The sequence below is a fragment of the Notolepis coatsorum genome (assembly GCF_963971535.1).
Source record: "Notolepis coatsorum genome assembly, chromosome: 1".
In the NCBI taxonomy this organism is placed as follows: Eukaryota; Metazoa; Chordata; class Actinopteri; order Aulopiformes; family Paralepididae; genus Notolepis; species Notolepis coatsorum.
Genome location: NC_140165.1, coordinates 301,483,306 through 301,510,825, shown reverse-complemented (window position 1 = coordinate 301,510,825; position 27,520 = coordinate 301,483,306). Strand labels below are relative to the sequence as shown.

The 27,520-nt window shown below is 42.9% G+C and overlaps 4 protein-coding genes across 6 annotated transcripts in view; 3 read left to right on the top strand and 1 right to left on the bottom strand.

Moving 5' to 3' along the window:
• nxn (nucleoredoxin) overlaps nt 1-1,987 on the top strand; it is a 92,927-nt gene extending 90,940 nt beyond the window's left edge. Inside the window, exon 7 of the mRNA XM_084318578.1 lies at nt 1,235-1,987. Coding sequence (XP_084174704.1) covers nt 1,235-1,417 — 183 coding nt within the window. The 3' untranslated portion in view covers nt 1,418-1,987. The remainder of the gene's footprint in view (nt 1-1,234) is intronic.
• Nucleotides 1,988-3,515: 1,528 nt separating this feature from the next.
• On the bottom strand, nt 3,516-8,428 carry mrm3a (mitochondrial rRNA methyltransferase 3a). The gene is made up of 4 exons (XM_084320952.1): nt 8,280-8,428; nt 7,604-7,848; nt 6,302-6,463; nt 3,516-5,599 (listed from the first exon to the last, which is right to left on the bottom strand). The coding sequence occupies exons 1-4, from the start codon at nt 8,411-8,413 to the stop codon at nt 5,004-5,006; spliced, it is 1,137 nt and encodes a 378-aa protein (XP_084177078.1). The 5' UTR covers nt 8,414-8,428; the 3' UTR covers nt 3,516-5,003.
• Nucleotides 8,429-9,670: 1,242 nt separating this feature from the next.
• On the top strand, nt 9,671-16,505 carry glod4 (glyoxalase domain containing 4). The gene is made up of 9 exons (XM_084316862.1): nt 9,671-9,799; nt 10,008-10,057; nt 10,161-10,281; nt 10,899-11,043; nt 14,374-14,510; nt 14,682-14,768; nt 14,853-14,966; nt 15,185-15,271; nt 15,951-16,505. Exons 1-9 carry the CDS (start codon nt 9,710-9,712, stop codon nt 16,014-16,016), a joined length of 897 nt encoding a protein of 298 aa, XP_084172988.1. The 5' UTR covers nt 9,671-9,709; the 3' UTR covers nt 16,017-16,505.
• A 7,746-nt stretch (nt 16,506-24,251) lies between these two features.
• Nucleotides 24,252-27,520, top strand: part of LOC311235627 (bridge-like lipid transfer protein family member 2) — a 72,125-nt gene continuing 68,856 nt past the window's right edge. The window contains exons 1-3 of one of the 3 annotated variants that reach the window (XM_084323091.1): nt 24,252-24,704; nt 25,280-25,418; nt 25,823-25,949. In XM_084323091.1, the coding sequence (XP_084179217.1) occupies nt 25,345-25,418; nt 25,823-25,949 (201 nt within the window). In that variant the 5' untranslated portion in view covers nt 24,252-24,704; nt 25,280-25,344. Of the gene's footprint in view, nt 24,705-24,918; nt 25,027-25,276; nt 25,419-25,822; nt 25,950-27,520 lie in introns of those variants that run through there. The other 2 variants (XM_084323090.1, XM_084323092.1) reach the window with 2 other exon arrangements.

Below are 27,520 nucleotides of genomic sequence, written 5' to 3'. Positions count from 1 at the left end.
CACATAGAATCCCCTCTCTTAAGTCGTTATGGAAGACGTGTGACTGGAACTAATACGTCTCCGTTGCCGTGGAAATGCTAACTTCCTAAAGGCGTTTTTCCGGAGCTGAACCGAACAAAAAAGGATTGAGCCGTTTGACTTTTTCAGAATAATTACCGGCCTTTCCAACAGAGTGCACTCGACTGCCTGCTCGTCTGCTGTGGTGTGTTGGGAGTGAGTTACGTCTGTTATTTATGATTACCGGGGTTGAGATCCTATGTTGTTAAAGGTTAAACGGTGAGCTCAAGCCCCAGGCAGACCGACGGGTACTTGGATCCGTTGAGAATGAGTCAGGAGAAGACACTGCGGAAGTGAAGTAGATGTCCCCACCAGCCAAGCACACATCACTCTTTACCCTATTCTCACACTAAACGCCAATACACAAACTGCTCTCTCTCTCTCTCTCTCTCTCTCTCTCTCTCTCTCTCTCTCTCTCTCTCGCTCTACTACACACACACACACAGGCTTGTAATCCTGTGCTGTTTAAATAGACTGTGATATGTCTCTGAAGTTTCCCAGCCCTGTGTGTGTGTGTGTGACAGCCCTTTTGAAGGGAGGGATGTTGTCGGACCCCCCCCTGGTCCCCCGTCGCCCCGGTGCTCTCGCCCACAGCGGGGTGCTTGACTTGGGGCCTAGCGCTCTCTGCTTCAAGCTGCGGAGGAAGAAAGAACTTCACACACACAAGTCTTTTTCCTCTCCGAACTGTATAGTAATGAGATGGCGCCTTGCAAGTGGTGAATTCATGAAGTCATATTTTATGTGTCATAGTTCATCTAGCACGGTGCTGCCGTCCCGTTTTTTCTTGCCAGAAGCAAGTCACGACTGATATATGATATGATAGAGAGACGGAGACGGAGCAGAGAGACAGAGAGAGACAGAGCAGAGAGCGAGAGACAGAGAGATGGAGAAAGAAAGAGAGAAAGGAAGATAGACAGAGATACAGTATGCAGAGACAGAGAGAGATACAGACGGAGACGCAGAAGGGAAAGATACAGAGAGAGAGAGAGAGAGAGAGAGATACAGACAGACAGGGACACAGAAAGAGATAGACGGAGAGAGATGCAGAAACGGGGAGAGAGAGAGCTAAAGTGTCTGCCTCTATGTGTATAGTTAGTCAGTCGATTACATACACTTGTCGAGTTCAAATTCCCACAATTCCTGTCTTTCTCCCCCCCCCCCCCCCCCCCCCCCCCAGGACGACATGAGCGACTCCCTCCGCGACTACACCAACCTCCCGGAGGCGGCGCCGCTGCTCACCATACTGGACATGTCCGCCAGGGCCAAGTACGTCCGGGACGTGGAGGAGATCACGCCGGCGGTGGTGCAGGAGTTCGTCAGCGACTTCCTGGCCGAGAAGCTCAAACCGGAACCCGTCTGAAGTGGAACTCTCTCTCTCTCTCTTTATGTAGACGAACGAGACTTTTAAAAATTAAAAATTAAATAAAAAAGAGCCTCCCATCGTGTGTGTCCCCCCCCGAACTCCCTCTCGACCAGCCCCGCTCAGTTAGCATACCAGCCTCCCGTCTCTCACATTTCCTCACTCTGTCTGTCAGACTGTTAAGAGAAACGCCTCACTTTTTTAATGTGTTTTTTTTCTTTTTTTAGACATGTCTTTGTTTTCATGGAGTCGTCCTTCTCCTGTGGTGCCTTGCATTGACTATAGTCCCCTACAGTAATATATATATATATGGAGATTTTTTTTTTTTTTTTTTTGGCCTCAAGTTTTCTGTTTTTGTTTTCTTTGCTGTTCCACCCCCCCCCCCCCCCCCCCCCCTCCCACTTATTAGCATTTCTTAATTCTAGAAGAAACCAGAGTTACCCAATGGACCTAGAAATTCAAATGACTCTTTGCCTTCTGTTCTGTCAGCGAGACCCTTGTTGCTTTTGTTTACTGAAATGTGCTGAGAAATAAAAATGATTGCAACACCTCCTGGTTGTAATTCACATGTATACACCGTGAACGTGTGCTAAACGTGTGTTCATCCTCGTCTCTCTGGTCCTCTGTTTGACAAACAAAAAAAAGATCATCATAAGGTGGACGTACAGTAAAGAGCTCAGATATCTATGATTCTAGATCAATGACTGAACGCTGTTTAAAGGAACACGCCAACATTATGGGAAATGCGCTTAGTCTTCTCCAGAGTCGGACAAGAAGATGGATACCAATTTCCTCTCTGTGCGTTCAGCAGTGGTGGCTGGTGAAAATTATTCTAGGTGGGGCGGTGCCATATTCAATCAGTTTCAGTAACCACAGAACAGTATATATTGAGGCTGAGACTAACTTTTTTTCAGGGGCGTCATTTTGGTATGGCACTCGCCATACCTTGGCAAATTAATTATTATTATTTTTTTTTATTACAATTTTTTTATGTTGATTTAGAATTTGAATGTCAACATTATGAACGAAGCTTCGAACTATTCGGTACAGCCCTAGCATGTTTTGATATTGTCAATTATCTCAGTTTTACTAGGTGACTTTTACTATGGCACACAAAAAAAGGAAAATGGACATACAGACGTTTTTTAATCAAAGGGCAGCAGAGACAAGTGATACAGGGACACAGGTAAGGTCTTACAAATTTACAATGGCTTAGTGATTATAACAGTGCAGTTCAGCATTCAGTAACTCATACTTTTTGTGAATGTGTTTTGATACTACATTCTGTTGAACACACACCTCAAAACCGTACCTAAGGAAAATTGGCTCAATTGCAAGAATAATAATAGACAGTTATGATATTACATTCTGCATAATTTGTATGCAAAATAGTGGTTCCCTGCTTTAGTCTGTTGACACATTTCTATACTAAAAATGCTTGTGTAGTCCTGTGTCATACCTAAATGTCATATAAGTGAATTGTATAGAAACAACTCACCAAAAGTGACTATTGCGCAACTGATTTGACAAAGAAAATCCACCAAGGGGGGGAAACCCCCCCTTCACCCCCCGACCCTCCATAATTGCCATACCTTGGCTTTTACTGAAACGACGCCACTGCTTTTTTTGCTGCCGGTAGAACATCACGTACGAATTGGAAGAGCCGCCACGTGCCACGCTAACCCTTCGAGAAGCTTTGTGGTCCGGGCTTGAACTTTCCATAAATGTGTCCATATAAATCCATTTAGTTAGATCCAACACTGTCTGAATGTATCTTGTGATTATTATCAATTTCCGATGACAACTATTAGCATTTGTTATTTCCTGGTTGACAAATACCAACACTAGCCAATAGTCCTAACGTCATCTATGGATCAGCCACCGCTGGCGTTAAGTAGAAAGCTATCCAGCTGCAAGCTAGCCTAGCTTAGTACAAATGAATGGGAAGGCCAAAAACACCTATCCCAGAGTTTTAAGCTGGGCTAGCTGATCCGTATCTGCTTCCATTCATTTGTGCTAAGCTAGGCTAGTTTGCAGCCGGATAGATTTCTACTTGACGCATCGAGAGGAAATTGGTATCCATTCTTCTTGTCCGACTCTGGAGAAGACGATGAGCAGATTTCCTGTAGTGTTCCTTTTAAAACCCTGTCGTGTGTCATGATGCGATCGTCAGGTCATCTCTCTCCACGCGCTCGTTCCTCATCTCGACAGGCATGGCATTTATGAGGATTGTCTGAAGGTCTCATCTATTGAAGAGGCCAGATCCTTTTTGGAGGGTGCAAAAATGGCATTTGAAATTTCAAGTGATTAATGTATTCATTGATATATTGTGTTACTCTCTTCGGGTTGTGTCTAGTCATGCCATCACAACCATTAAAAAGAAATAAATCACTGTCAAGCACACTGTTCTGTTCGCTGTGTTAGAAGGTCCTTTTAATAAGGCCAGGGTTTGGATTATGTAAATGCTTAAAGATTGCAATGAATTACAATTTCCATGAGTAGGACTGTTTAAAGTGCATCAATAACGCATCAAAAGCAACAAGCAAACATTATGTTATGTTGAGACGATTTCCAGATTAGACTCATTCACAGTAACTACAAACTCGTACTGGAATGGAAACCCTTCCAAGAATTTTCCACAATAAACAGTATTAAAAGGGGAACTACGCTCAATTTATGGTGAACACAAACAACGCTCTCCCATATTCAGGAGCTAGAGTGCTACTAAAACTCACATTTTTGACGTAAAGTCTGAAGCTGCTCCATAGACAATGAATTGGGAAAGATGGTAAAGGTCACAAGAGCACCCAGGGGAGTATGGGTACGTTTTCTGTTTCAGAACAGAGTGAAGCTCATTTGGATATAATGAAGAAAACAAACATTCTGTGGGACCATAAAATCTCCCATTCATTGTCAATGGAGCAGCTCCAGACTTTATACATGATGACTTCACAGTTTGAGTCTTCCTTCTCTAGTTTCTGGCTTTGCAAGAAGTTAGCTCATGCTCACAAATATTGATTGAACTTTCCTAGGTCATGGAAATAACATTAGCATTCTTCATTTAGGTGGCGTTTCCCTATATGAAAGTTGGCCAAATGTGGTTTCTGGCACCTCCTGGTGGTTACATAAATAAGTGCATCTACATACATCAATAAGTGCATCTTCTACATAATAAACTGTTTCTGCAGAGTTCATGGCAAGTGGTGTAGATTCCTGTTAGCTAGATATACCACAGGAACAGGCATCCATTTTCCAAGTATTTTACAGTGGTTCCATTTGTAACAGGAAGTCCCAAACATTTTAATAACAATTATGAAGGTTCTTAAAACCACACTGGCAGGAGTTTAGAACGACACTATGTGGCAAATATTCAGACGGGAAAGGTCATAAGATTTCATTCGATGGAAATGTTGTCATTTAAAAACAACCACAGATTTAAATTTGCTCTCGACGTATCGGATGAGCAGGGTACAGACATGGAAAATGAATCAATCCTGTTTAATTTAGTCCGACGTAATGAGGGTGTCCTAACACGCGTGGAAAAAATGAACCGAAGCAGAAAATTACACGGTTACTTCCAGGAAAATCACGGCAACCGTTGCTGGACTTTGGTTTTTGCTTTTCCTCTGGATTCCTCCATCAAGTTTAACAGCTGCCTCCTGCCCTCAAACAAGAGGATGCTGGCCGCCATGGCCGAATTCAAACTGTCCATGTTGGGAACTATGGGAATAATTAGCCTTTGACCCGCGGTTTTCTCGGCCAATTGGACCGCTTCCAGACTCAGTCCGTGTGTCTCTCCTCCAATCACAAGGGCGGTGGGGCTCTGAGCCCACCTCTCGTGGTACAGCTTGGCGTCCACTCTGGGAAGTGAAAGTCCTGTTCCTTCGTCGTCGGAGTCGGTGTCGGAGTCTGTATCGTACTCCTCGTAGCGCACGGTCTTGTGTTTAGGCCTGGCGCTCACCCACCCGTAGTCGCCTGCCTTGGAGGACGGGTCGCCGGACGCGTTCACTTGAGCGTCCGCTACTCCGGCTATCTCAGAGCCACAGTCTGCGACGTGGACGGTCACCGGCTTAGGGAGGTGCCTTTCGACGTCCTCCCAGTCCATGCCGGTAAAGATGGGAAGGCGGAAATGGGCTCCCATCGCCGCGCGTAATACTTTGGGTTCCCAGGGATCCACGCAGCCTGTAACAATAAGATACAAGTTACCGAGTAGCAAGAGGCATTTTCTCAAGAGATATGTGGAGCGCTGCCAACACCTTTCAACTGAATGATTAATTGTCGGGGGGCCCCTCGGCATCGGAATGCCCTGCTGCCGGAAAATCTCAGGCGAGCCATTTCAGTCTCATCTGGTAAATCTCTCCTCGAAACGTAGTAATCGAGTTTCAATTTCAATTAAGATTCAGGCTTCCCACGATCACGAAAACGAGATAATCGAGATTAAATGATTATTGTGCCGCATGCCGTGTTGCTCTCATTTTGCAGCGCACCCTTCCTTCACAGCGGTGCGCTCCGCCCCTACCCAAAGAGGTAGTTTCAGCCGGTGTTGTGAGGGAGGAGGGAGCCACGGCGCGTTTCTCCAGTTATTTAGAACATTACGTCTTTGGTAACTTGTAGATGATGACAGAAAGGCAGCCTTTGGTAGAGAAGAAAGGTTTCAGTCACTTTCAGTCGTCGTCATATGATGTACTCAAATCAATGAGTAATCGTGTTTAATAATCGTGATGATTTCTGCCATAATCTAATTCAAACTTAATACATTATATGCTTACTTTATTCCCCCAGTTTTATTCTTCCTCTTGATTTGCATTTGTTCTTTGTATGCTGATTTGGCTTCTGCTTATTGTGATGTTATTGTATTTATCATATTATTATTATTAAGCCTACCCTTGGTGAGCAGGACATCATGGCACCCAGCGGCAGCTGCGCATCTCAGGATGGTCCCCAGGTTGCCTGGGTCTCGGATGTTATCACATACCAGAGACAAAGGCACCGACTGCTCCGCTTGAGGGAATTTCATCCGTGACGGGTCGGGGCGAGAAAATATGGCTGCAAGAGAAGAGGGAGCATCAGTAAGAGCACAATGCGTTTCTGCTCCAGAACTACACAATAAAAAGGAAGATTACTTGACCAATTCACACAATGCAATCAGCATTTTGCATACACCTCCCCAATACACATAGTCCCCTGCAAATAGGCAACCCTGGCCTGAACCCTCTTTTACTATCATGCACTTTGCCACTAAATAATCTTCCTTGCCTATATTAACACCTACTATGCTGATATGTCTTTACTACTATACACTCAAGACTGTAGCGCCCAGGTTCAACACTGTTTGATGAACATTGTTACTTAGCTGAAAGAGTTGTACCCTTCCTGCTGACCTGTTGTACAGAACTTGTAACGTCACGGTGACCAATTGCAGCCACTCTTATTGTCTGGGACCAAATACGGCCACGCCCCACTCCCAGTAAAAAGTGGGAATCTCTAGAATGGGTTTGGGGCGACGCTGTATACGGAAGTGGCTCTCAAGGTGACGATTAGACAACACTTTCTGTTGTCAGTAGATGGCAGCATTGGTTTAAAATTAAAAGGTGAAAATGTTGAAAACTACAACACTGCATTTCCCAAGAGCGTTAGCACAGGTCGCAGGTCACTGGGATGTGTCTATATTCTTCGACGTGATCTGAACAGTGGTAAACTATTACTGCGACCTCGGTATAGCGACCGCGAATGGTAAACTAATTATCTTAACAGAAGTGCGCTGGTAGCGTTACATATGTTGTCTAAAGGGGGACATATGGTACAATTTAAGATTCTAATGATAATCGGCATATAAAAAGGACAACATAGAGCATGGTTAATTTGTAAGAAACCTCAATGAAAACGGCGCAGGGTGCTATTGTTATGAAAATGTGATAGAATCCTATAAAAATGTGGACGCATACGTTCCGTTAAGTCACTTTGGATAAAAGAGTCAGCTAAATGACTAAATGCAAATGTGGAGCCATTTCAGGTTCAGTGCCTCGTCATGAGCACTTACATTGTGGGCACAGCTAATTTAATACAAGACAAGGCATCCAGTCGCCAACTGACAGCTGGAGTGCACCCTCAACTAGTTACACCTATTTTCAACCCCTCCTCAAGGTCACCGATGTCATCCCAGCGTGTGTGCGAGCGCCTCCTTACCTATCACGCCTTGAGGGGCCACGAGTTCAGACCAGATCTTGATGTCCTCAAACTTGACTTTGACCAGCGTGGCCCTCTTCAGCTTGTCCAGGGGCAGCTCACACAGCCGCTCCACCTTGCTGAAGAACACCATCTGGGGGTTGGCTCCCGCCTCGAGGGCGTCACAGATCAGACGTCTCCCCTCCAGCAAGATTTTACCCTGGTGCTCCCGAAATGCCCTGGAGCGGGCAACGCTCACCAGCCTCCTGCAGGAGGGAGAAGAGGTGGATCTCAGAGGAAAGATTTGATTTGATTCATTGACAAAACCATATAACAAAATTGACAGATCAAACACTTGTATTTTGCCTCGTCAGGGATAGAACGAAAAGTCCCAAGACTTATTTCCATCGTTGTCCCTGTTGTTTCAAGTCGTGGCGTCAGAAGTTCGAAGTGCATTGAGCATTCTTAGTGAATCGTCTAAAGTGCATTAGTAGTACTGTAGTAGTATTAAGAGCATCAGTCATGGTTCATTGTTGCATTAAAAGCAATAATTTGTTTTCAACAATAAAGTGCATAGAGACAACAATATATAGTATATTACGTATATTGACAATATACGTTTATAAAGGTGTCCTGTAAAAAGGCACAATAACGACTTAGGATTGTTGTTGAGCACTTATTATTATTTAAGACTTACGACAGCCGTTGATCTCCGGCAACAGCCCTTTCGAAGTGGAGGTCTCCCACTTGGTCCCTTGTGGTGGTGGTTTGATGATCCGGAACATTTTTGACAGAGCTCCTTGAGGTGGAGATCTTTTCATCATCAGGCATATCAGCTTTGAAACTGATGTTCAACTCCTTCCCCTTCCCCTTCCCCGTCCCCTTCCCCTTCCCCTTCCATGTCTCCTTCCCCTTCCATGTCTCCTTCCCCTTCCATGTCTCCTTCCCCTTCCATGTCTCCTTTCTTTTCCCAGTCTCCTTCCCCTCCCATGTGTCCTTCCCCTCCCATGTGTCCTTCCCCTCCCATGTGTCCTTCCCCTCCCATGTGTCCTTCCCCTCCCATGTGTCCTTCCCCTCCCATGTCTCCTTCCCCTTCCCTTTCCATGTCTCCTTCCCCTCCCATGTGTCCTTCCCCTTCCCTGTCTCCTTCCCCTTCCATGTGTCCTTACCCTTGACCGTCTCCCTCTTTACATAGTGCACCACTGGTGTCCGAGGCGGCTGGTACCTTTCAACTGGCTCTCTGTCTGGAAACAACACCCTGACCGGTTTCCTTCTCAGTCCACGCACATACCTTCTCGGGTCCACATTGTAGCTGCCCCCACTGTTTAGCAGTGCATTCCGTTCTAGGGAAACAACGCATAATAACATGCGTCTTATGTACGCTGCCATCTTTGTCTGACGTCTTCTTCTTCTTCTACTGCTGTGCTTCCTGTTCCTGAATTGCATTGTCGCCCACTGCTGGACTTGTATTATATTACATCATTCAAAGAACAATCTACTCAAATTACGATGATACAGTTTGTCATAGCTGCTCATGCAGCATGCCCATTGTCTCCATTGTCCGTTGCCTATGTTAATTAATGTATCAAATAATTAATCTCTTTAAAGAATAGTTAATAATACAAAATAAAAATGACATGTACATGTTTTACTCGTGCTTTACGGTGTGCGTTTTTATAATTTAATGCGATGAAAATGTTTGAGTCCGCAAAAATAGAACACACTATGAATTGAAAATGGGGGACCCTGATGTAAACAAGACGAAAGTCTTTCTATTCCTGATGAATTGAAAATGGGGGACCCTGATGTAAACAAGACGAAAGTCTTTCTCTGGTCTGCATCCCCTTAACAATTGTGTGTATTGAGCTGTACTGTATTGTACCCATTCTGCAATCTGTTAATAAAGTTTTCAATCAATCAATCAAACTCTGGTCTGCATCACCTTATGCTGTACTACTGTATTATAGCCATTCTGAAATCTGTTAATAAAGTTTTCATTCTTTCAACTAGTGTCTGGCTCAAAGTGACTACAATCGACTGCAGAATGTTCGATATTCAAGGATGCTCAATCGTGCACTGTAGGCGCCGGTCGGATATCAACACTAGCCTTTCTTTCTTACAGCTGTCATGGCTTCACGGCGAGCATTACACTTCGTCTTTAAAGTTGGGGATAGAACTAAGACAGCCACTTTTTACAGAGATGTACTTGGCATGAAGGTAAACCAACTTCATCACGTGTTCAGGTTTGGATGATCATGAACTATCTATTATTTAATTGATGCTGCAGGTAATCAAATGCTCTGTGTAGCAGCTACAATGTTGCACTTAGACAGATTGTTGTTATTATTATGAATGAAGGACTCTGTTTCTTGTTGCAACGAACTGAAGAAGCTGCTGTTGTATACTTTATGTTGATTATTTTCAGATTTTACGTCACGAGGAATTTGAAGAAGGCTGCAAAGCGACGTGTAATGGGTATGCTCTGTCTATGTAACCTTGAATTGGACTTTGCCCATAATAAAAGCATATCATTCATATACTCTGATTCTCACGCTGACCTCTTACTGTGTCCAAACAGTCCTTATGATGGAAAGTGGAGTAAGACCATGGTAGGCTTTGGTGCAGAGGATGAGCACTTTGTGGCTGAACTGACATACAATTATGGAGTGGGAGAGTATCGTCTTGGGAATGATTTCATGGTGAGTATGATTGATTGAAAACTTTATTAACAGATTGCAGAATGGGTACAGTACAGTTCAATACACACAATTGTTAAGGGGATGCAGACCAGAGAAAGACTTTCGTCTTGTTTACATCAGGGTCCCCCATTTTCAATTCATCATAACATTTATGACATACACAGATAGACAGTACTGCTACATCTATACATTTATGACATACCAGATTTACAAATACAGTACTGTTTGTGATACAAAAAGAGTCTAAAAAAGAGAATTTGACGTAGAAACTGTACATTGGAGGAGGTTGGGTGGGTGGGTGGGGGGGGGGGACTGTACATTGGAGTTGGGTGGGGTGGGGGGAAACTGTACAACTGTAGGCTACAAGCAAAACTGTACATTGGAATATCGACGAAACCATACTTGGTTCCAAGAGGAGGGTCTCGTGTATTCTTGGGTTAGGTGAGGTCATTTACTGTACATTGGAGGGGGTTGGGTTAGGACATTTACAGGGGCCAGTTTCGAATTGCAGTAAGTATAGTCTTAAAAAGGACACCAATGTTGAATATGTAGTTCTCTAAATAAAAGAACCCACAAGAAACATGACTTACCACCAACCACCATGTCCTCATTTTAAGGGGCTCACTCTGCAATCAAGCCAAGCTGTGAGCAACGCTAAGCGCCTGGGTTGGCCCCTCACTGCGGTGGGAGAAGCTCTCTATCTGGCTGAGGCTCCAGGAGGGTATCGCTTCTACCTGGTGGACAAAGAGCAGCCACCTCACGGTGAGTTCAGACTGCTGTCACTTTATGAATGAATGAATGAAAACTTTAGTTAACAGATTGCAGAATGGGTTACAATACAGTACGCCTCAATACACACAAAGGGGGGGGGGGGGATGCAGGGGATGCAGACCAGAGAAAGACTTTTGTCTTGTTTGATGGAGATTCTGAACAACAACAACAACAACAACAACAACAACAACAGATCTACTATAGGTGTGTCTTGATTGATTGATTGAAAACTTTATTAACAGATTGCAGAATGGGTACAATACAGTACAGCTCAATACACACAATTGTTAAGGGGATGCAGACCAGAGAAAGACTTTCGTCTTGTTTACATCAGGGTCCCCCATTTTCAATTCATCATATATGACATACAGATAGACAGTACTGCTACATCTATACATTTATGACATACCAGATTTGCAAATACAGTACTGTTTGTGATACAAAAAGAGTCCAGGAAAGAGAGTATATACATTTGACATAGAAACTGTAAATTGGAGGAGGTTGGGTAGGTGGGGCGTGTCTCTCTATATATAAATGTGTTTATAATTCTTTTGATTGTTTTTTATTATTATTATTATCAAAGCAAAACCAAAGAAAGAAATAAGACATACAAGGATAAGGACATAACATCAAAACAAAACAACCTATATCCACCCACACACACACACACAGTACACACACATTGCAATACAATGGAAACCCATTGGTTGGCCATCTCCCTCAGTCAGTACTGAAAGCAGAGGAACATAAGATGCCTACAGGAAATATTCAATATTTAAATTACAGAGTTTAATATATAGTTATATATATTTTTTTGTGACCAAGTTTTTTTTATTTTCAATTTTCAGACATGAAACAACACAACTCACAACACAATAATAACAATAATACATAAAAGACATTCAATAACATAAAATAACACAACACTGATTAGACAATAAGGTTGTCACCAAATAAAAGTATAATAAAATAAAATAAAATAAAAATATACTATAAAATTGCTTACTGAATCCCCTCCACCCCCAGGCCCGGCAACCGCAGGCCCCATCCCGGAGGACCCCCAGCCCGGCCCCCCCCGATATAGTTATATATATAGCAAGAAATTGTTAATATTCAAAGGGGCACATCATTACATGGTGTAATTAACACAGCACAAGGATTCAATGCCCCTGATAAACATCCAAACGTGTCCCTATTCAAACTAATTTACTCTCAATAACTGTGAAACTAAATGAATGTGTGCAAAACTGTTGAGAGTTTTTGGATGTGTGTGAGATTATGTGCGAAATAAATCGGAATTGTTTTTTTTTGATGAAGTGCCCCTTTAATGCCAGCCAAACACAAAAAGCTAGTCCACCAAGCCACCATCAACTTGGCCTGCCATCGGCCAACCACGGCACCCCCACAGGCCACAGTGCAGTCCTCCCCGCTACAAATGTGCGGTGACCCTGTGAGCAGCACCAAGAAAGATCAGCCATCAGCACCTGCAAACGTCCACCACCAGATGGCAGTCGTCCCCGTAAACCAGTCCCACCCTGCTTTTCAAAAGAGGAAACTAGAACCAGTTAATTTCAAGTTTGCAGAGTATGTAGTATTTAATTCCATATTTTGCTGAATTGTTTTCCATCTTTCAACAGCCACATGTTGCTCCATTTTAACATGTATGTTGTCCAATGAAATATAGAAGAAGGTCTTGAATTCTTCCAGTAATGCAGTATGAGAATCAGGATTCAAGATTCAAGATTGTTTACTGTCATGACATTCTTCATGACAAGTGATGATGAAAGTATTATTGTCATCCCATATGGTATTTAGTTATGGTATCATCATCATGATGGATACTGTAACTAAATACTGTAACCATTTATGTGTTTTTGTTGAATTTCTTAATTGTATTTATTGTACAGTAAAACATTGTCATTAATGTATACTGAATAATAGGTACATTTTAATTGGTTGTTATATCTAGTGAAATGATCCAAGACTCGAACCAATTTCTTAGTGAGTCTCTACCTATAGGTCTTGTTTCCACTATTGATTATCCTATTTAATATATCATCTGTATTGTTTGATTTTTGTAATTCTTTATACATTATTTTAGTGAGTTTTGAGCTAGTTTCTACAATAAAGATAATATTATCCATTGTACTATTAACATACAAATTATTGAGCTCAAACGATGTATTCATATATTGACTGATTTGTATGTTTTCAAAATATTCTGTATAGGTTATACTTAATTTGTATCTCATCAATTTGTATTAATATATTGTTATCCATCAAGTCCTTAACCTATCTCACTGTTCGCCCAATTTTTCCATTTGATTAACTTGTTTTGAATAGTTAAAGTATTCATTATCCCATAATGTAGTATTTTTATTATTATTGATACTGGTTATCCTAGGGTTGCCTTTGTGTTTTTCCAATTATTTAATTCAATGATGTAAAACAATGTGTTGCCAAAAATAGATAATTTCATAGTAAGCAGTAGGTACAAAAATATATGCAGTGTACAGTTCATTCATTTATTCATTCATTTATTCATGCCATTTGATGTTTTCTGTGGGAATGTCAATGTCATTACTAACTGTTTTAACTGGAGCATTCTGACAAATGGTGCAGACTCTGGTCTCTTTATTATGCACTCCCCTTCTGTCCTGTAAGTAACTAGCAAACATTTTTGGATGTGAATGACTTGTTAAAGACCCCATGAAACGGCTAGCAGAATGCTATTGCTTCCACATATGTATGCATTTCCTGTAAAAACAGGAAGCTAGGGGAGGACTTGTCATGGATATTGATTGGCATTGGCACTAACCAATAGTGCTAAATGTGCAGCATTACCGTGGATCCATTAGCTAGCAAGTAGCATTAGTAACGCTAGCTAGCAAGCTAACCTTGAACATTTGTCCAATTTTGTGAAAGAGGCAGAGTGCTGGCATAGTTACAATGAGCTGTAAATGTCATTCTAGAAAGCATTTCATTGGATGCAAAATTAGTATACGCCCCCATGTGCAGGATGACTCAACATTTTTTAAATTGTTTTCCAGGAAATTATACTAACTCTAAAATGTTTGGCATTGTTGTGACTAGGGATGTCCGATATTATCGGCCGATAACGGCATTAAAATGTGATATCGGTATCGGAAATTAAGAGTTGGACAATATCGGTATATCGGTATCTGTAAAAAAGCCAATATCGAGCATCCCTAGTTGTGACATATACTGGCATATAAGTGACAATCGGTGCAAGACATATGTGACATATATTAGTATATGTTTCCAATACCTTATGACGTGTTCATCATGTCTTTTGTCCAGATCCTGTGCAGAAGGTGTGCCTGGCCGTGTCGGACCTCAAGAGATCAACACACTACTGGTCTTCCCTCTTGGGGATGAAGGTGATGGAGAAGAACGAGGAGAAGAAGACTGTGCTGATGGGATTCACAGACACACAGGTGAGTCAAAAGAAACCATTAAAGTTATAATATCTTTATAATATAGTTATAATGTGTTTCCTGTTTGTAGAATATGTTGGGTTAGAAATTTGACAATGAGACAGTTCAGTGTTGTAACTTACTGTACATTGTGTGTGTGTGTGCGCGCGTGTGTGTGTGTTTCTCATGCAGTGTAAGCTGGAGCTTCACGATATTGGTGGTGTAGTCGATCATGGAACAGCCTTTGGCCGGATAGCATTTGCATGCCCACGAGAACAGGTAAATGTATATAGAGAATTAAGTTAGTTTAGTTTGTAATACACTTGGTTAGTACAATATGTAATATTTTATTGCATTCCTTAGTTGCCTGACCTGGAGTCCTTGATTAAAAAGGAAAATCAGAGAATCATCACTCCATTAGTGAGTCTGGACACTCCTGGAAAGGCTACAGTGGAGGTGGTCATATTGGCCGACCCGGTAAGTCAATTGACCTATCGCAAAACCCGCCCTAGTTTGTCAGAGGGAAGCGACAGTTGTGATTGGAGTATCAAGAAAAGTGGGTGTGGTTTGACATGTAGTGTACCATACTATATGTTTCCTGAATATGAATTAAATATAAATAAATATATATATACTATAATATATATACATATAGATTCTCTGTAAACTTCTAACTGTGTAACGTTCGATTTTAGGATGGCCATGAGATCTGCTTTGTGGGAGATGAGGCTTTCGGGCAACTCTCCATGGTGGATCCCAATGGAGATGCGTTGCTTGTTAAGGTTAGTAGAGCATATAGGCCTAGTTCAGTATTTCTGTCTATATTCCATACGCATGTAGGGCTGGGTATCGTTTTGATTGTTTCAATCCTGGTGCCAGATACAGATACCTGGAATTCAATACAGATGCCAAAACGATACTTTTTTCTATACATTTGCTGAGTTATGTGAGTTGCGTGTGCTGTATGAACCAATCAGAGGCTTTGTTACATTTTGGATTGGTTGAACAGAACAAACCTTACCTCACCAGCCTTATATCTTGGAACAAACAACATAAATGGTAAATGGCTGCATTTATATAACTATTTTATCCAAAGCGCTTTACAATTTGTTCCTCACATTTTACCCATTCACTCACACATTCACACACGGACGGCGGTGGCAACCATGCAAGGTGCCAACCTGCTCATCCAATTAGGGGTTAAATGTCTTGCTCAAGGACACTTCAACATGCTGCCTGGGAGGAGCGGGAATCAAACCGGGAACCTCCGGATTACCAGACGACTGCTCTACCTCCTGAGCCACTGTCGCCCCTCGATAGTATTCAAGCATTTGATTGATACCATAAAAGCATTGAATTTCAATACCCAGGCTTAGCAACATGGCTTGGATTTTGGATTTTGAATTTTGGCTTGCAGTGCCTGTGTTGTTTATGCTTTTTTGTATTATTATTTGTTTTCAGGCTATGGCTGAAGATAAAAGTGACGAATGGTTTGCCAAGCAGAACAAGCAGAAAGCTGCTGCTTGAGCTGAAGTTTCTCAAACGGAAGTCTGTCCACCACAGAGACCTGTAGTATAATTATTATATTACCTACTGAATTGTACTCCTGCCAGCAACGTGAGACCATCCCTTGGAAACATGGTTACACAAGAAGATACTTGGTAAATGGATGATTATCTTCAAAAGGAATCAGTGTTTGCAATGAGTTGCCCTACTATACCAAACAAGAGAAATCGGCATGTGTGTTTCGCAGGGATGGTGATTTTGGGGGACTTACTGTAGTGATTTGTGCAATTTAATTTCAACTCTACATTGTGACATTGAAAATAATAATGGAATGTTTACAATCAAACCCATTACATACATTATAATGTATCATTGTTGGGGAGTAATGTCAGAGACAGTCTATGACTTCAACTATATGTTGCTGTAGTTTGGCTGTGGCAATTTAATTGTAGAGATGAAAAATATCATGGATGGAAACATTTGTAGAATTGCAAAAGTCATTAAATCTATTTAAAAACTGTTTCACCGTGTTAATTTGTATAAATTCCGTATTAAGTGGTGTAATTAGTGTAATTAGTAATGCTCGATAGGGTTCTTAATAATCAGAGGTGGAAAGAAACTACTGGTAATTACTTAGCCTACTGTAAATGTTTTGATTTTGTTAGCGCTACTTATTCGCTACGGCTACGTAGTAATTCAATTTGTGTATAGGGCGGGGCAATGAAGCATGCACAAACTCAGATCTTCCTAAATTAAGTTTTTTTTTGTGTTATACCACATGTGTTTGTTTTCAACACTACTTTATTCACTTGAGTAATGTATTTCCGTACTCTCCGCAACGTTTTATTTGATTAACTGTGTGCAATGGTAGTAGATATAACTTATTTTGGCGGCATTCCGAGCACTACTCTGCCTGATTGTGTTGTCTCTCTGGTGTTGTGTTGTGTCTCTCTGGTGTTGTGTTGTCTCTCTCTGGTGTTGTGTTGTCTCTCTCTGGTGTTGTGTTGTCTCTCTGGTGTTGTGTTGTCTCTCTGGTGTTGTGTTGTCTCTCTCTGGTGTTGTGTTGTCTCTCTCTGGTGTTGTGTTGTCTCTCTGGTGTTGTGTTGTCTCTCTGGTGTTGTGTTGTCTCTCTGGTGTTGTGTTGTCTCTCTGGTGTTGTGTTGTCTCTCTCTGGTGTTGTGTTGTCTCTCTGGTGTTGTGTTGTCTCTCTGGTGTTGTGTTGTCTCTCTGGTGTTGTGTTGTCTCTCTGGTGTTGTGTTGTCTCTCTGGTGTTGTGTTGTCTCTCTCTCTGGTGTTGTGTTGTCTCTCTGGTGTTGTGTTGTCTCTCTCTGGTGTTGTGTTGTCTCTCTGGTGTTGTGTTGTCTCTCTCTGGTGTTGTGTTGTCTCTCTCTGGTGTTGTGTTGTCTCTAGTGTTGTGTTGTCTCTCTCTGGTGTTGTGTTGTCTCTCTGGTGTTGTGTTGTCTCTCTCTGGTGTTGTGTTGTCTCTCTCTGGTGTTGTGTTGTCTCTCTGGTGTTGTGTTGTCTCTCTCTGGTGTTGTGTTGTCTCTCTGGTGTTGTGTTGTCTCTCTCTGGTGTTGTGTTGTCTCTCTGGTGTTGTGTTGTCTCTCTCTCTGGTGTTGTGTTGTCTCTCTCTGGTGTTGTGTTGTCTCTCTCTCTGGTGTTGTGTTGTCTCTCTCTGGTGTTGTGTTGTCTCTCTGGTGTTGTGTTGTCTCTCTCTGGTGTTGTGTTGTCTCTCTCTGGTGTTGTGTTGTCTCTCTCTGGTGTTGTGTTGTCTCTCTGGTGTTGTGTTGTCTCTCTGGTGTTGTGTTGTCTCTCTGGTGTTGTGTTGTCTCTCTGGTGTTGTGTTGTCTCTCTGGTGGTGTGTTGTCTCTCTGGTGTTGTGTTGTCTCTCTCTGGTGTTGTGTTGTCTCTCTCTGGTGGTGTGTTGTCTCTCTGGTGTTGTGTTGTCTCTCTGGTGTTGTGTTGTCTCTCTCTGGTGTTGTGTTGTCTCTCTGGTGTTGTGTTGTCTCTCTCTGGTGTTGTGTTGTCTCTCTGGTGTTGTGTTGTCTCTCTCTCTGGTGTTGTGTTGTCTCTCTCTGGTGTTGTGTTGTCTCTGGTGTTGTGTTGTCTCTCTCTGGTGTTGTGTTGTCTCTCTCTGGTGTTGTGTTGTCTCTCTCTGGTGTTGTGTTGTCTCTCTGGTGTTGTGTTGTCTCTCTCTGGTGTTGTGTTGTCTCTCTCTGGTGTTGTGTTGTCTCTGGTGTTGTGTTGTCTCTGGTGTTGTGTTGTCTCTCTGGTGTTGTGTTGTCTCTCTGGTGTTGTGTTGTCTCTCTCTGGTGTTGTGTTGTCTCTCTGGTGTTGTGTTGTCTCTCTGGTGTTGTGTTGTCTCTCTGGTGTTGTGTTGTCTCTCTGGTGTTGTGTTGTCTCTCTCTGGTGTTGTGTTGTCTCTCTGGTGTTGTGTTGTCTCTCTCTGGTGTTGTGTTGTCTCTCTGGTGTTGTGTTGTCTCTCTGGTGTTGTGTTGTCTCTCTCTGGTGTTGTGTTGTCTCTCTCTCTGGTGTTGTGTTGTCTCTCTGGTGTTGTGTTGTCTCTCTGGTGTTGTGTTGTCTCTCTCTGGTGTTGTGTTGTCTCTCTGGTGTTGTGTTGTCTCTCTCTGGTGTTGTGTTGTCTCTCTCTGGTGTTGTGTTGTCTCTCTGGTGTTGTGTTGTCTCTCTCTGGTGTTGTGTTGTCTCTCTCTGGTGTTGTGTTGTCTCTCTCTGGTGTTGTGTTGTCTCTCTCTGGTGTTGTGTTGTCTCTCTGGTGTTGTGTTGTCTCTCTGGTGTTGTGTTGTCTCTCTCTGGTGTTGTGTTGTCTCTCTCTGGTGTTGTGTTGTCTCTCTGGTGTTGTGTTGTCTCTCTGGTGTTGTGTTGTCTCTCTGGTGTTGTGTTGTCTCTCTCTGGTGTTGTGTTGTCTCTCTGGTGTTGTGTTGTCTCTGGTGTTGTGTTGTCTCTCTGGTGTTGTGTTGTCTCTCTGGTGTTGTGTTGTCTCTCTCTGGTGTTGTGTTGTCTCTCTCTGGTGTTGTGTTGTCTCTCTCTGGTGTTGTGTTGTCTCTCTGGTGTTGTGTTGTCTCTCTCTGGTGTTGTGTTGTCTCTCTGGTGTTGTGTTGTCTCTCTCTGGTGTTGTGTTGTCTCTCTGGTGTTGTGTTGTCTCTCTCTGGTGTTGTGTTGCCTCTCTCTGGTGTTGTGTTGTCTCTCTCTGGTGTTGTGTTGTCTCTCTCTGGTGTTGTGTTGTCTCTCTCTGGTGTTGTGTTGTCTCTCTCTGGTGTTGTGTTGTCTCTCTCTGGTGTTGTGTTGTCTCTCTGGTGTTGTGTTGTCTCTCTGGTGTTGTGTTGTCTCTCTCTGGTGTTGTGTTGTCTCTCTCTGGTGTTGTGTTGTCTCTCTCTGGTGTTGTGTTGTCTCTCTCTGGTGTTGTGTTGTCTCTCTGGTGTTGTGTTGTCTCTCTGGTGTTGTGTTGTCTCTCTCTGGTGTTGTGTTGTCTCTCTCTGGTGTTGTGTTGTCTCTCTCTGGTGTTGTGTTGTCTCTCTGGTGTTGTGTTGTCTCTCTCTGGTGTTGTGTTGTCTCTCTGGTGTTGTGTTGTCTCTCTCTGGTGTTGTGTTGTCTCTCTGGTGTTGTGTTGTCTCTCTCTGGTGTTGTGTTGCCTCTCTCTGGTGTTGTGTTGTCTCTCTCTGGTGTTGTGTTGTCTCTCTCTGGTGTTGTGTTGTCTCTCTCTGGTGTTGTGTTGTCTCTCTCTGGTGTTGTGTTGTCTCTCTCTGGTGTTGTGTTGTCTCTCTCTGGTGTTGTGTTGTCTCTCTCTGGTGTTGTGTTGTCTCTCTCTGGTGTTGTGTTGTCTCTCTCTGGTGTTGTGTTCTCTCTCTGGTGTTGTGTTGTCTCTCTCTGGTGTTGTGTTGTCTCTCTGGTGTTGTGTTGTCTCTCTCTGGTGTTGTGTTGTCTCTCTCTGGTGTTGTGTTGTCTCTCTCTGGTGTTGTGTTGTCTCTCTCTGGTGTTGTGTTGTCTCTCTCTGGTGTTGTGTTGTCTCTCTGGTGTTGTGTTGTCTCTCTCTGGTGTTGTGTTGTCTCTCTGGTGTTGTGTTGTCTCTCTGGTGTTGTGTTGTCTCTCTGGTGTTGTGTTGTCTCTCTGGTGTTGTGTTGTCTCTCTCTGGTGTTGTGTTGTCTCTCTGGTGTTGTGTTGTCTCTCTGGTGTTGTGTTGTCTCTCTGGTGTTGTGTTGTCTCTCTGGTGTTGTGTTGTCTCTCTGGTGTTGTGTTGTCTCTCTGGTGTTGTGTTGTCTCTCTCTGGTGTTGTGTTGTCTCTCTGGTGTTGTGTTGTCTCTCTCTCTGGTGTTGTGTTGTCTCTCTGGTGTTGTGTTGTCTCTCTCTGGTGTTGTGTTGTCTCTCTCTGGTGTTGTGTTGTCTCTCTCTGGTGTTGTGTTGTCTCTCTCTGGTGTTGTGTTGTCTCTCTCTGGTGTTGTGTTGTCTCTCTGGTGTTGTGTTGTCTCTCTCTGGGGTCGTAGGTGTTTTTTGAGAGTGTTTTTGAAAGTGGGTAGTGATTCACATTCCTTTACAGCTGTGGGTAGGGCGTTCCACATTGATGTGGCATAATTGCGAAACGTGTTTAGTCTCTTGTTTGAGCCGAATCTGGGTTTAACATGATTTGTGGAGCTCCCTCTGGTGTTGTGGTCGTGGTATTCACTGACCTTTGGGAAGTATTTTGACATGTACATGGGTACCTTAGTCGTGTAGTGTATCTTGTAGACCAGGCCCATTGCAAGTTGCTGTACTCTGTCGTCTACTCTAAGCCATCCTAGGTTGTCAAAGTGGGCAGGGGTGAGGTGGGTTCTAGGAGTCAGGTCAAGCAGTAGTCTGACCAGTTTGTTTTGTGATGTTTGTAATTTTGTTTTTAGTGCCTTTTGAGGTGCTTTTGTACCATGAGGTGCAAGCATAGTCGTAGTACCCTTGAATGAGTGCTCCTGCCAGAGTCTTCAGGGTATTCTTGTTTACCAGAGAGGAGATCCGGTACAAGAATCTAGTTTGTTGGTTGACTTTTTTTTATTACATTGGATGCCATTTTGTCACAGGAAAGATTTGCCTCTATGGAACCTAGGTATGTAATTTCATCTTTCCTTGTGACAATATTGTCACCCACTGTAACTGAGAAGCCGTCGGCCTTGCTGAGTTTGTTATTTGAACAGAAGAGAATGAATGAATGAATGAAAACTTTATTTAACAGATTGCAGAATGGGTACAATACAGTACGGCTCAATACATACAATTGTTAAGGGGATGCAGACCTGAGAAAGACGTTTGTCTTGTTTCCATCAGGGTCCCCCATTTTGAATTCATATAGACATTTATGACATACACAACATACACGACATTTATGGCATAGGGACATATAGGTATTTAGTACTGATACATTTGTGACATAACGGTATTCAAATATACAGTACTGTTACCCCTAGATCCTGACAGAGTATATACATATGATGGGGAGGGGACTGTACATTAGGAGGGGGTGGGTGGGTTGGAGGGAAATATACATACGGCGGGGAGGGAATATATACATGCGGTGGTGAGGAGACTGTCTATTAGGAGGTGGTGGGGGTTTTGGGCATTTATGGTGGCCAGTTTCGAATTGCAGCCTCCCGTAGGTGCTCTTTAAGAGCGGTTTTGAATGTGGGCAGGGATTCACATTCCTTTACAGCTTTGGGTAGGGCGTTCCACATTGTTGTGGCATAATTGCGAAACGTGTTTAGTCCCTTGTTTGAGCCGAATCTGGGTTTAACATGATTTGTTGAGCTTCCTCTGGTGTAGTGGTTGTGGTATTCACTGACCTTTGGGAAGTATTTTGACATGTACATGGGCACCCCGGTCGTATAGTGTATCTTGTAGACCAGGCCCATTGCAAGTTGCTGTACTCTGTCGTCTACTCTAAGCCATCCTAGGTTGGCAAAGTGGGCAGGGGTGAGGTGGGTTCTGGGGTTCAGGTCAAGTAGTAGTCTGACCAGTTTGTTTTGTGATGTTTGTAATTTTGTTTTAAGCGCCTTTGAGGTGCTTTGGTACCATGAGGTGCACGCATAGTCATAGTACCCTTGAATGAGTGCTCCTGCCAGAGTCTTCAGGGTATTCTTGTTTACCAGAGAGGAGATCCGGTACAAGAATCTAGTTCGTTGGTTGACTTTTTTTATTACATTGGATGCCATTTTGTCACAGGAAAGATTTGCCTCTAGGATGGACCCCAGGTAGGTAATTTCGTCTTTCCTTGTGACAATATTGTCACCCACTGTAACTGAGAATCCGTCGGTCTTGCTGAGTTTGTTATTTGAACCGAAGAGAATGGACTCTGTTTTGCCCATGTGTAATGATAGTTTGTTATCAGCGAGCCATATGCAGATTTTGCCTAGTTCCGTGCTGAGGGTTTTTTCAACCTGCAATTTGTTCTTGTCAGAGACCAGCAGGGCTGAGTCGTCCGCAAACAGGAACAAGTTGCAGTCACAGGCTGACGACATGTCATTTGCATAAATTAGGAAGAGTAGCGGTCCTAGTATGCTTCCTTGTGGAACACCACAGCTCACTGTGAGGGTGGGGGATAGAGTACCGTTTACCTCTACCATCTGTTCTCTCCCCTCCAGGTAGGATTGCATCCAGCTCACTGATAAGCTATCAAAACCAATTGCTTTTAGCTTGTCCATTAGAATGGAGTGATTGACAGTGTCGAAGGCCTTTTGTAGGTCCAGCATGACCATGCCGCAGTATTTGCCCGCGTCCACCTCTTGTTTGATGTGGTCGTTCAAATAGAGGAGGCATGTGTCAGTGGAGTGGGACGTTCTGAAGCCAGATTGGAATTCGTAGATTAGATTTTTTTCCGCCAAGTACTTTTCGACCTGTTCATAGACTATTTTCTCCATGACTTTCGAGATGGAGGTAAGAATAGAAACAGGGCGGTAGTTGCCTGGGTCTAATTTGCTGCCCTTTTTGTGTAGAGGGGTCACTCTCGCAATTTTGAAGTCCTTGGGGACGTGCCCCTGTTTTATAGAGAGGTTTATTATGTGTGTGATGACTGGGGTGATGGCGGCTGCTGCGTCTCTGAGGAATTTGGAGGGGATGTTGTCATGGCCAGTGGCCTTGTTAGGTTGGAGGGCGCTCAATTTTTTGAGTACCTCATCGGTTGTTACCATTTCAAGTTTGAAGTCGTCTTTGTGGACCCCTAGGTTTTTGTAGTATGCTACTATGTGTTCTACCCCATAATGCCCTGAGTGGGAGGGTAGTTTGTTTACCAGTGTTGTGGCTATGTTTGTGAAGAAGATGTTTAAGTAATTGGCTACATCCAGCTTGTCTGTGATGAGCGTGTTGTCCGTCTTTATGTTTATGTTTGAGAATCTGGTTTTAAGTTTTTTACTGCAGCCTAGTTGATTATTGAGTAATTTCCAAAGTTTGCGGGGTTTGTTTTTGTTTTCCTCAGTTTTGTCGTTGATGAAATTTCTTTTTGCGGTTCTGATCATGGTGTTTACGTCATTTCTTAGTCTGTTTCTTTGGATTTTTAGTTCAACCACGTGGGCTTGGAGTTCACTGTTTGAGCTTTTGGAAAGCTTTGTCTGACTTTTATGAAGTTCAGAGCATTTTTTGTCTCTGGTTTTCATAGCGGCCAGTATTTCAGTGTGCATCCATGCCTCAGCGCGATTTTTAACCCTGGTGGTTCTTATCGGTGCCATGTTGTTGAGTATTGCTGTGAATTTGGTTTTGAATCCAAGCCATGTTTCTTCAACCTGTGTACCACTGAGTTCATCTGACCAGTCCAAGCTCCCCAGTTCTAGGTTAAAGGCCTCTCTAGAGTAAGTTTTGAGGTCTCTAGATGTGACTGTTTTGTGACAGCCGGCCTTCTGTTTTAGCTTTTTGCGGGTACAGAAAATCATATAATGATCACTTAACCCGCAGAAGAATGGACTCTGTTTTGCCCATGTGTAATGATAGTTTGTTGTCAGCGAGCCAGGTGCAGATTTTGCCTAGTTCAGAGCTGAGGGTATTTTCAACCTGTAACTTGTTCTTGTCAGAGACCAGCAGGGCTGAGTCGTCCGCGAACAGGAACAAGTTGCAGTCCCAAACTGACTACATGTCATTTGCATAAATTAGGAACAGTAGCGGTCCTATTGCTGGGCGCACCAGGCACGTGACAAAGCAGCCAGCAATCACAGCGCTCCTGCGTGAAAATGCGGAAGCAGCCATTTTTTGCCAAGGCTAGCTCAGTGATTTTCTTTTACTCGTTTATAAAAATGATTTAAAATGTTTATTAGCAACACCGAGCTTTCAAACCCCGCCGCGTGTGTGTGTGAAACCCCAATGCAACGGTGGGTACATTTTGAAATGTATATCTGATATATTTTGGACCCACCGCTCGTCTTTAACCAGTGCTTGATGTGCACATTAACATGGCTAGTAACGTGGGAATAAGTGACTGCGTATTCATCAAGCGAGGCTTGCAGCGCAGTCACGAAAGGGGCTAGCTGTCTCTCTGGTGTTGTGCTGCTGTCGCTCTGGTGTACTGTTACTGTTTCGAACGCGATGCCAGCTGGACGGACAAGTTGAAGTTGGAACCTTAGCTGGCCGGTGGCCTGGGACTGTCAGTGATTCATAATACTGCTCTGTTCCCCCTGGGCTGGTCTGTTTACTTTTGCGTACACAGCGATCATCATAAGAAGAGACGGGTGAATGCACGGCACTGACATGGTATGGGTGCGCTACCTTTCAGATAGAAACAATGTCAACAAACAAACCAAATATATAGTCTCTAAACTAAAGAGACTTCTCAGCTGGTGGTGACTGTAAAGCTTTGAGCTAAGCTAGCTAACTAGTGTTAGCGGCTAACTAGCTGACTATGTGGAGCTAACATGACAGGATCTGTCGCTTTGCCACTAGTAGCCCATAAGCTAATGAGGGGCAGGGCAACACTGCACTAAAGTCTTACCCCTTTTGTAGCTAACAGATTGTATGAGTATGTGGCATGTTTGCTTTGTAAACGCTGTAAAGTTGTTCAACGTTAGCTAGCCAGGTAAGAAAACGCATCATTCTTGCATAGCTAGCTTTTTGCCTGGGACATTCTAACAAATCTCTGTAAGCTAACGTTAGCTAACTCAGCGAGCTAACGTTACTGATCAATAGTTGTTTTTTTATATTTTATGGAACTGTGTTGCTTTTTGCTGTACGCTACCTAACTTGTCACACCTAGAGCTAGAAGCACCTGAGTGGCAGGTGTTGTTGCCGTACTCAAGTGCAGCATAATGATATCAATCTTTCCACAGCAGCTGACACCAGAGAGAGCGACAGCAAGCCCCATGACCACCAATTGGGTGTGAACTTCTTGGACAGAATGTCTCTCTTGCCGATCGTTTTCCTTGCAATTCTGATCCTTGGGATAACGTTATTATCGATCCTTATCTTCAGGTAAGACATAATTCTTTAAGGTCCAGGACTCGCAAAAGCCTCTTGTTTTGACTCTATACATTTTATTATCTTGCAAAGTAAGCCTAAATGTAAACACTGCATACCATCAAGTGTCTTCCTATCCTAACCACTCCATACACATATGTACAGCATGTGTCAAATAATGGCAACACTTGAAAGTGTTCACAAAGTTTGCTCACTGCACTACAGGGCCATATTTCCTGCTTGAGCTAAATGGAACAAGGTGCCTTTGTACACAAAAGCAAGTGGCATCTTGCCCTCTTACATGAAACATAATATGACTAGCAAACAAACGCTCACAGTTGGCTCAAATGTTCCATGTAAACTATTCATCGCAGGGGGCCCATTTGAATGGACCACATAATTCTGTCTTTTGCCCATAGGTGGATCATATGCACTCTGGTTGTGCGATTCTTCCAGAACACATTTAATGTAGAACTGAAGATCAAGTCCGTGGGGTTCTTCTCGGTCCAAGGAATTAGTATACAGTTTCAGCCCCAGCACACTCTGGTAGGTCATAGCTCAGGCTTTATCCACATGCCATTTATGCATTTAGCTTATATGCAATGCAGCTACTCTTTTTATCATTATGTACTTGTTTGGCTAATCTTCATCTTCAGTTTCAGTTTAAATGTATTTGTTAGAGAGGGACATTAAGGATGTTAAGTGTTAACACTTTGAGTGCCAATGACGAGATTAGTCGTCCTAACTCGCTATTGCGTTGAGTGCCAATGACGAGTTTTCTCGTTATTTAATCATTATTTCTTTTATTAGCAATATCCATTCATCCAGCCTGACGTTATCATTGTGAATGGGTCTGAGCTCGAAAAGGGCAAATACCGCCGCCTATCGTCTCCCGGATGGTAATGCACATCATTGGATTGGATTGGGTGGCCATGTGCATCAGAAAAAAAGTCCGGTCCAGGGTTTTCCCATCTCTGGCATGCAGTATTGTGTTACCAGATTGACTGAGGACCCTCAGAGCAGCGTCGATTATGTGTTTCGGACTATATAACGTTGGATCAATAAACATGATCAATATTTGGAATGGCGATCAGGAATTGGATTCATCTTTTTGCAGAACATCTGATGTGAGGTAAGGACTCTATTTTACCAGTATTGGGTTAATCAGATGGTTTTTTCATAGCGATCACAACGTGTCTGTGTGTGTGTGTGTGCGTGTATGACGTTAGCGCTGACCAGGTCATGGATAATAGATTTTCAGCCCGCTTCTCTAGCGTGCATAAGTACACATATACTATCGATAATCTAGCGTTTATTTGAAAACTATTCATAAATCAGCCGAAAAATGACGACGTGTTTTGTGTATTCCACTAAAGGGCTATTATCGCGGAATTTATCTGAAATTACTGGAACTCTCCGAAACTATACTCGTATTCAAAACAGTATAAAACGGAAATGTGTTTTGTACATGTTGACTGCAAACAAGTCATTGATAAGCGAGGGGTGTTTTAGACCCATAGCCATAATTTAAGATCTAGTTTAAGCGTTCGCAAATATCCCCGACCAACCATTGACTAAAGCGCTGGCACTCAAGGGGTTATCTGGTCAAATGGGCGTCACGGCACTCAATGTGTTTTAACACTTTGGATGCCACGGGTCCCTGTCTCAAAACATGGTTGAATGCCAGCACCCACTTCACTGATAGCGTTGTGAAAGCATAAACTATGTCTTAAATTATGGCTATGTGTCTAATCTGGCCATTGCTTATCAATGACTTGTTTGCAGTCAACATTGTCAAAACGGATTGTTTTTTAATTGGTTCATTTCCATTTTATACCATTTTGAAAAACCCTTGAAAGTTTCAGGAAAATATAAAGATTCAGTGATAAACGGCCTTTACTGGAATATTCTGACTGGAATACACAAAAAACGTTGTAATTTTTCGGCCTATTTATGAATAGTTTAAAAAATAAACGCTAGATTATCGATAGTATATGTGTACTTATGCACGCTAGAGAAGCAAGCTGAAAAATCTATTCTCATTTCCTGATCAGCGCACACACACACACACACATATGGCACACGCTGATATCTCTGTGAAAACAGCTCTGATTATC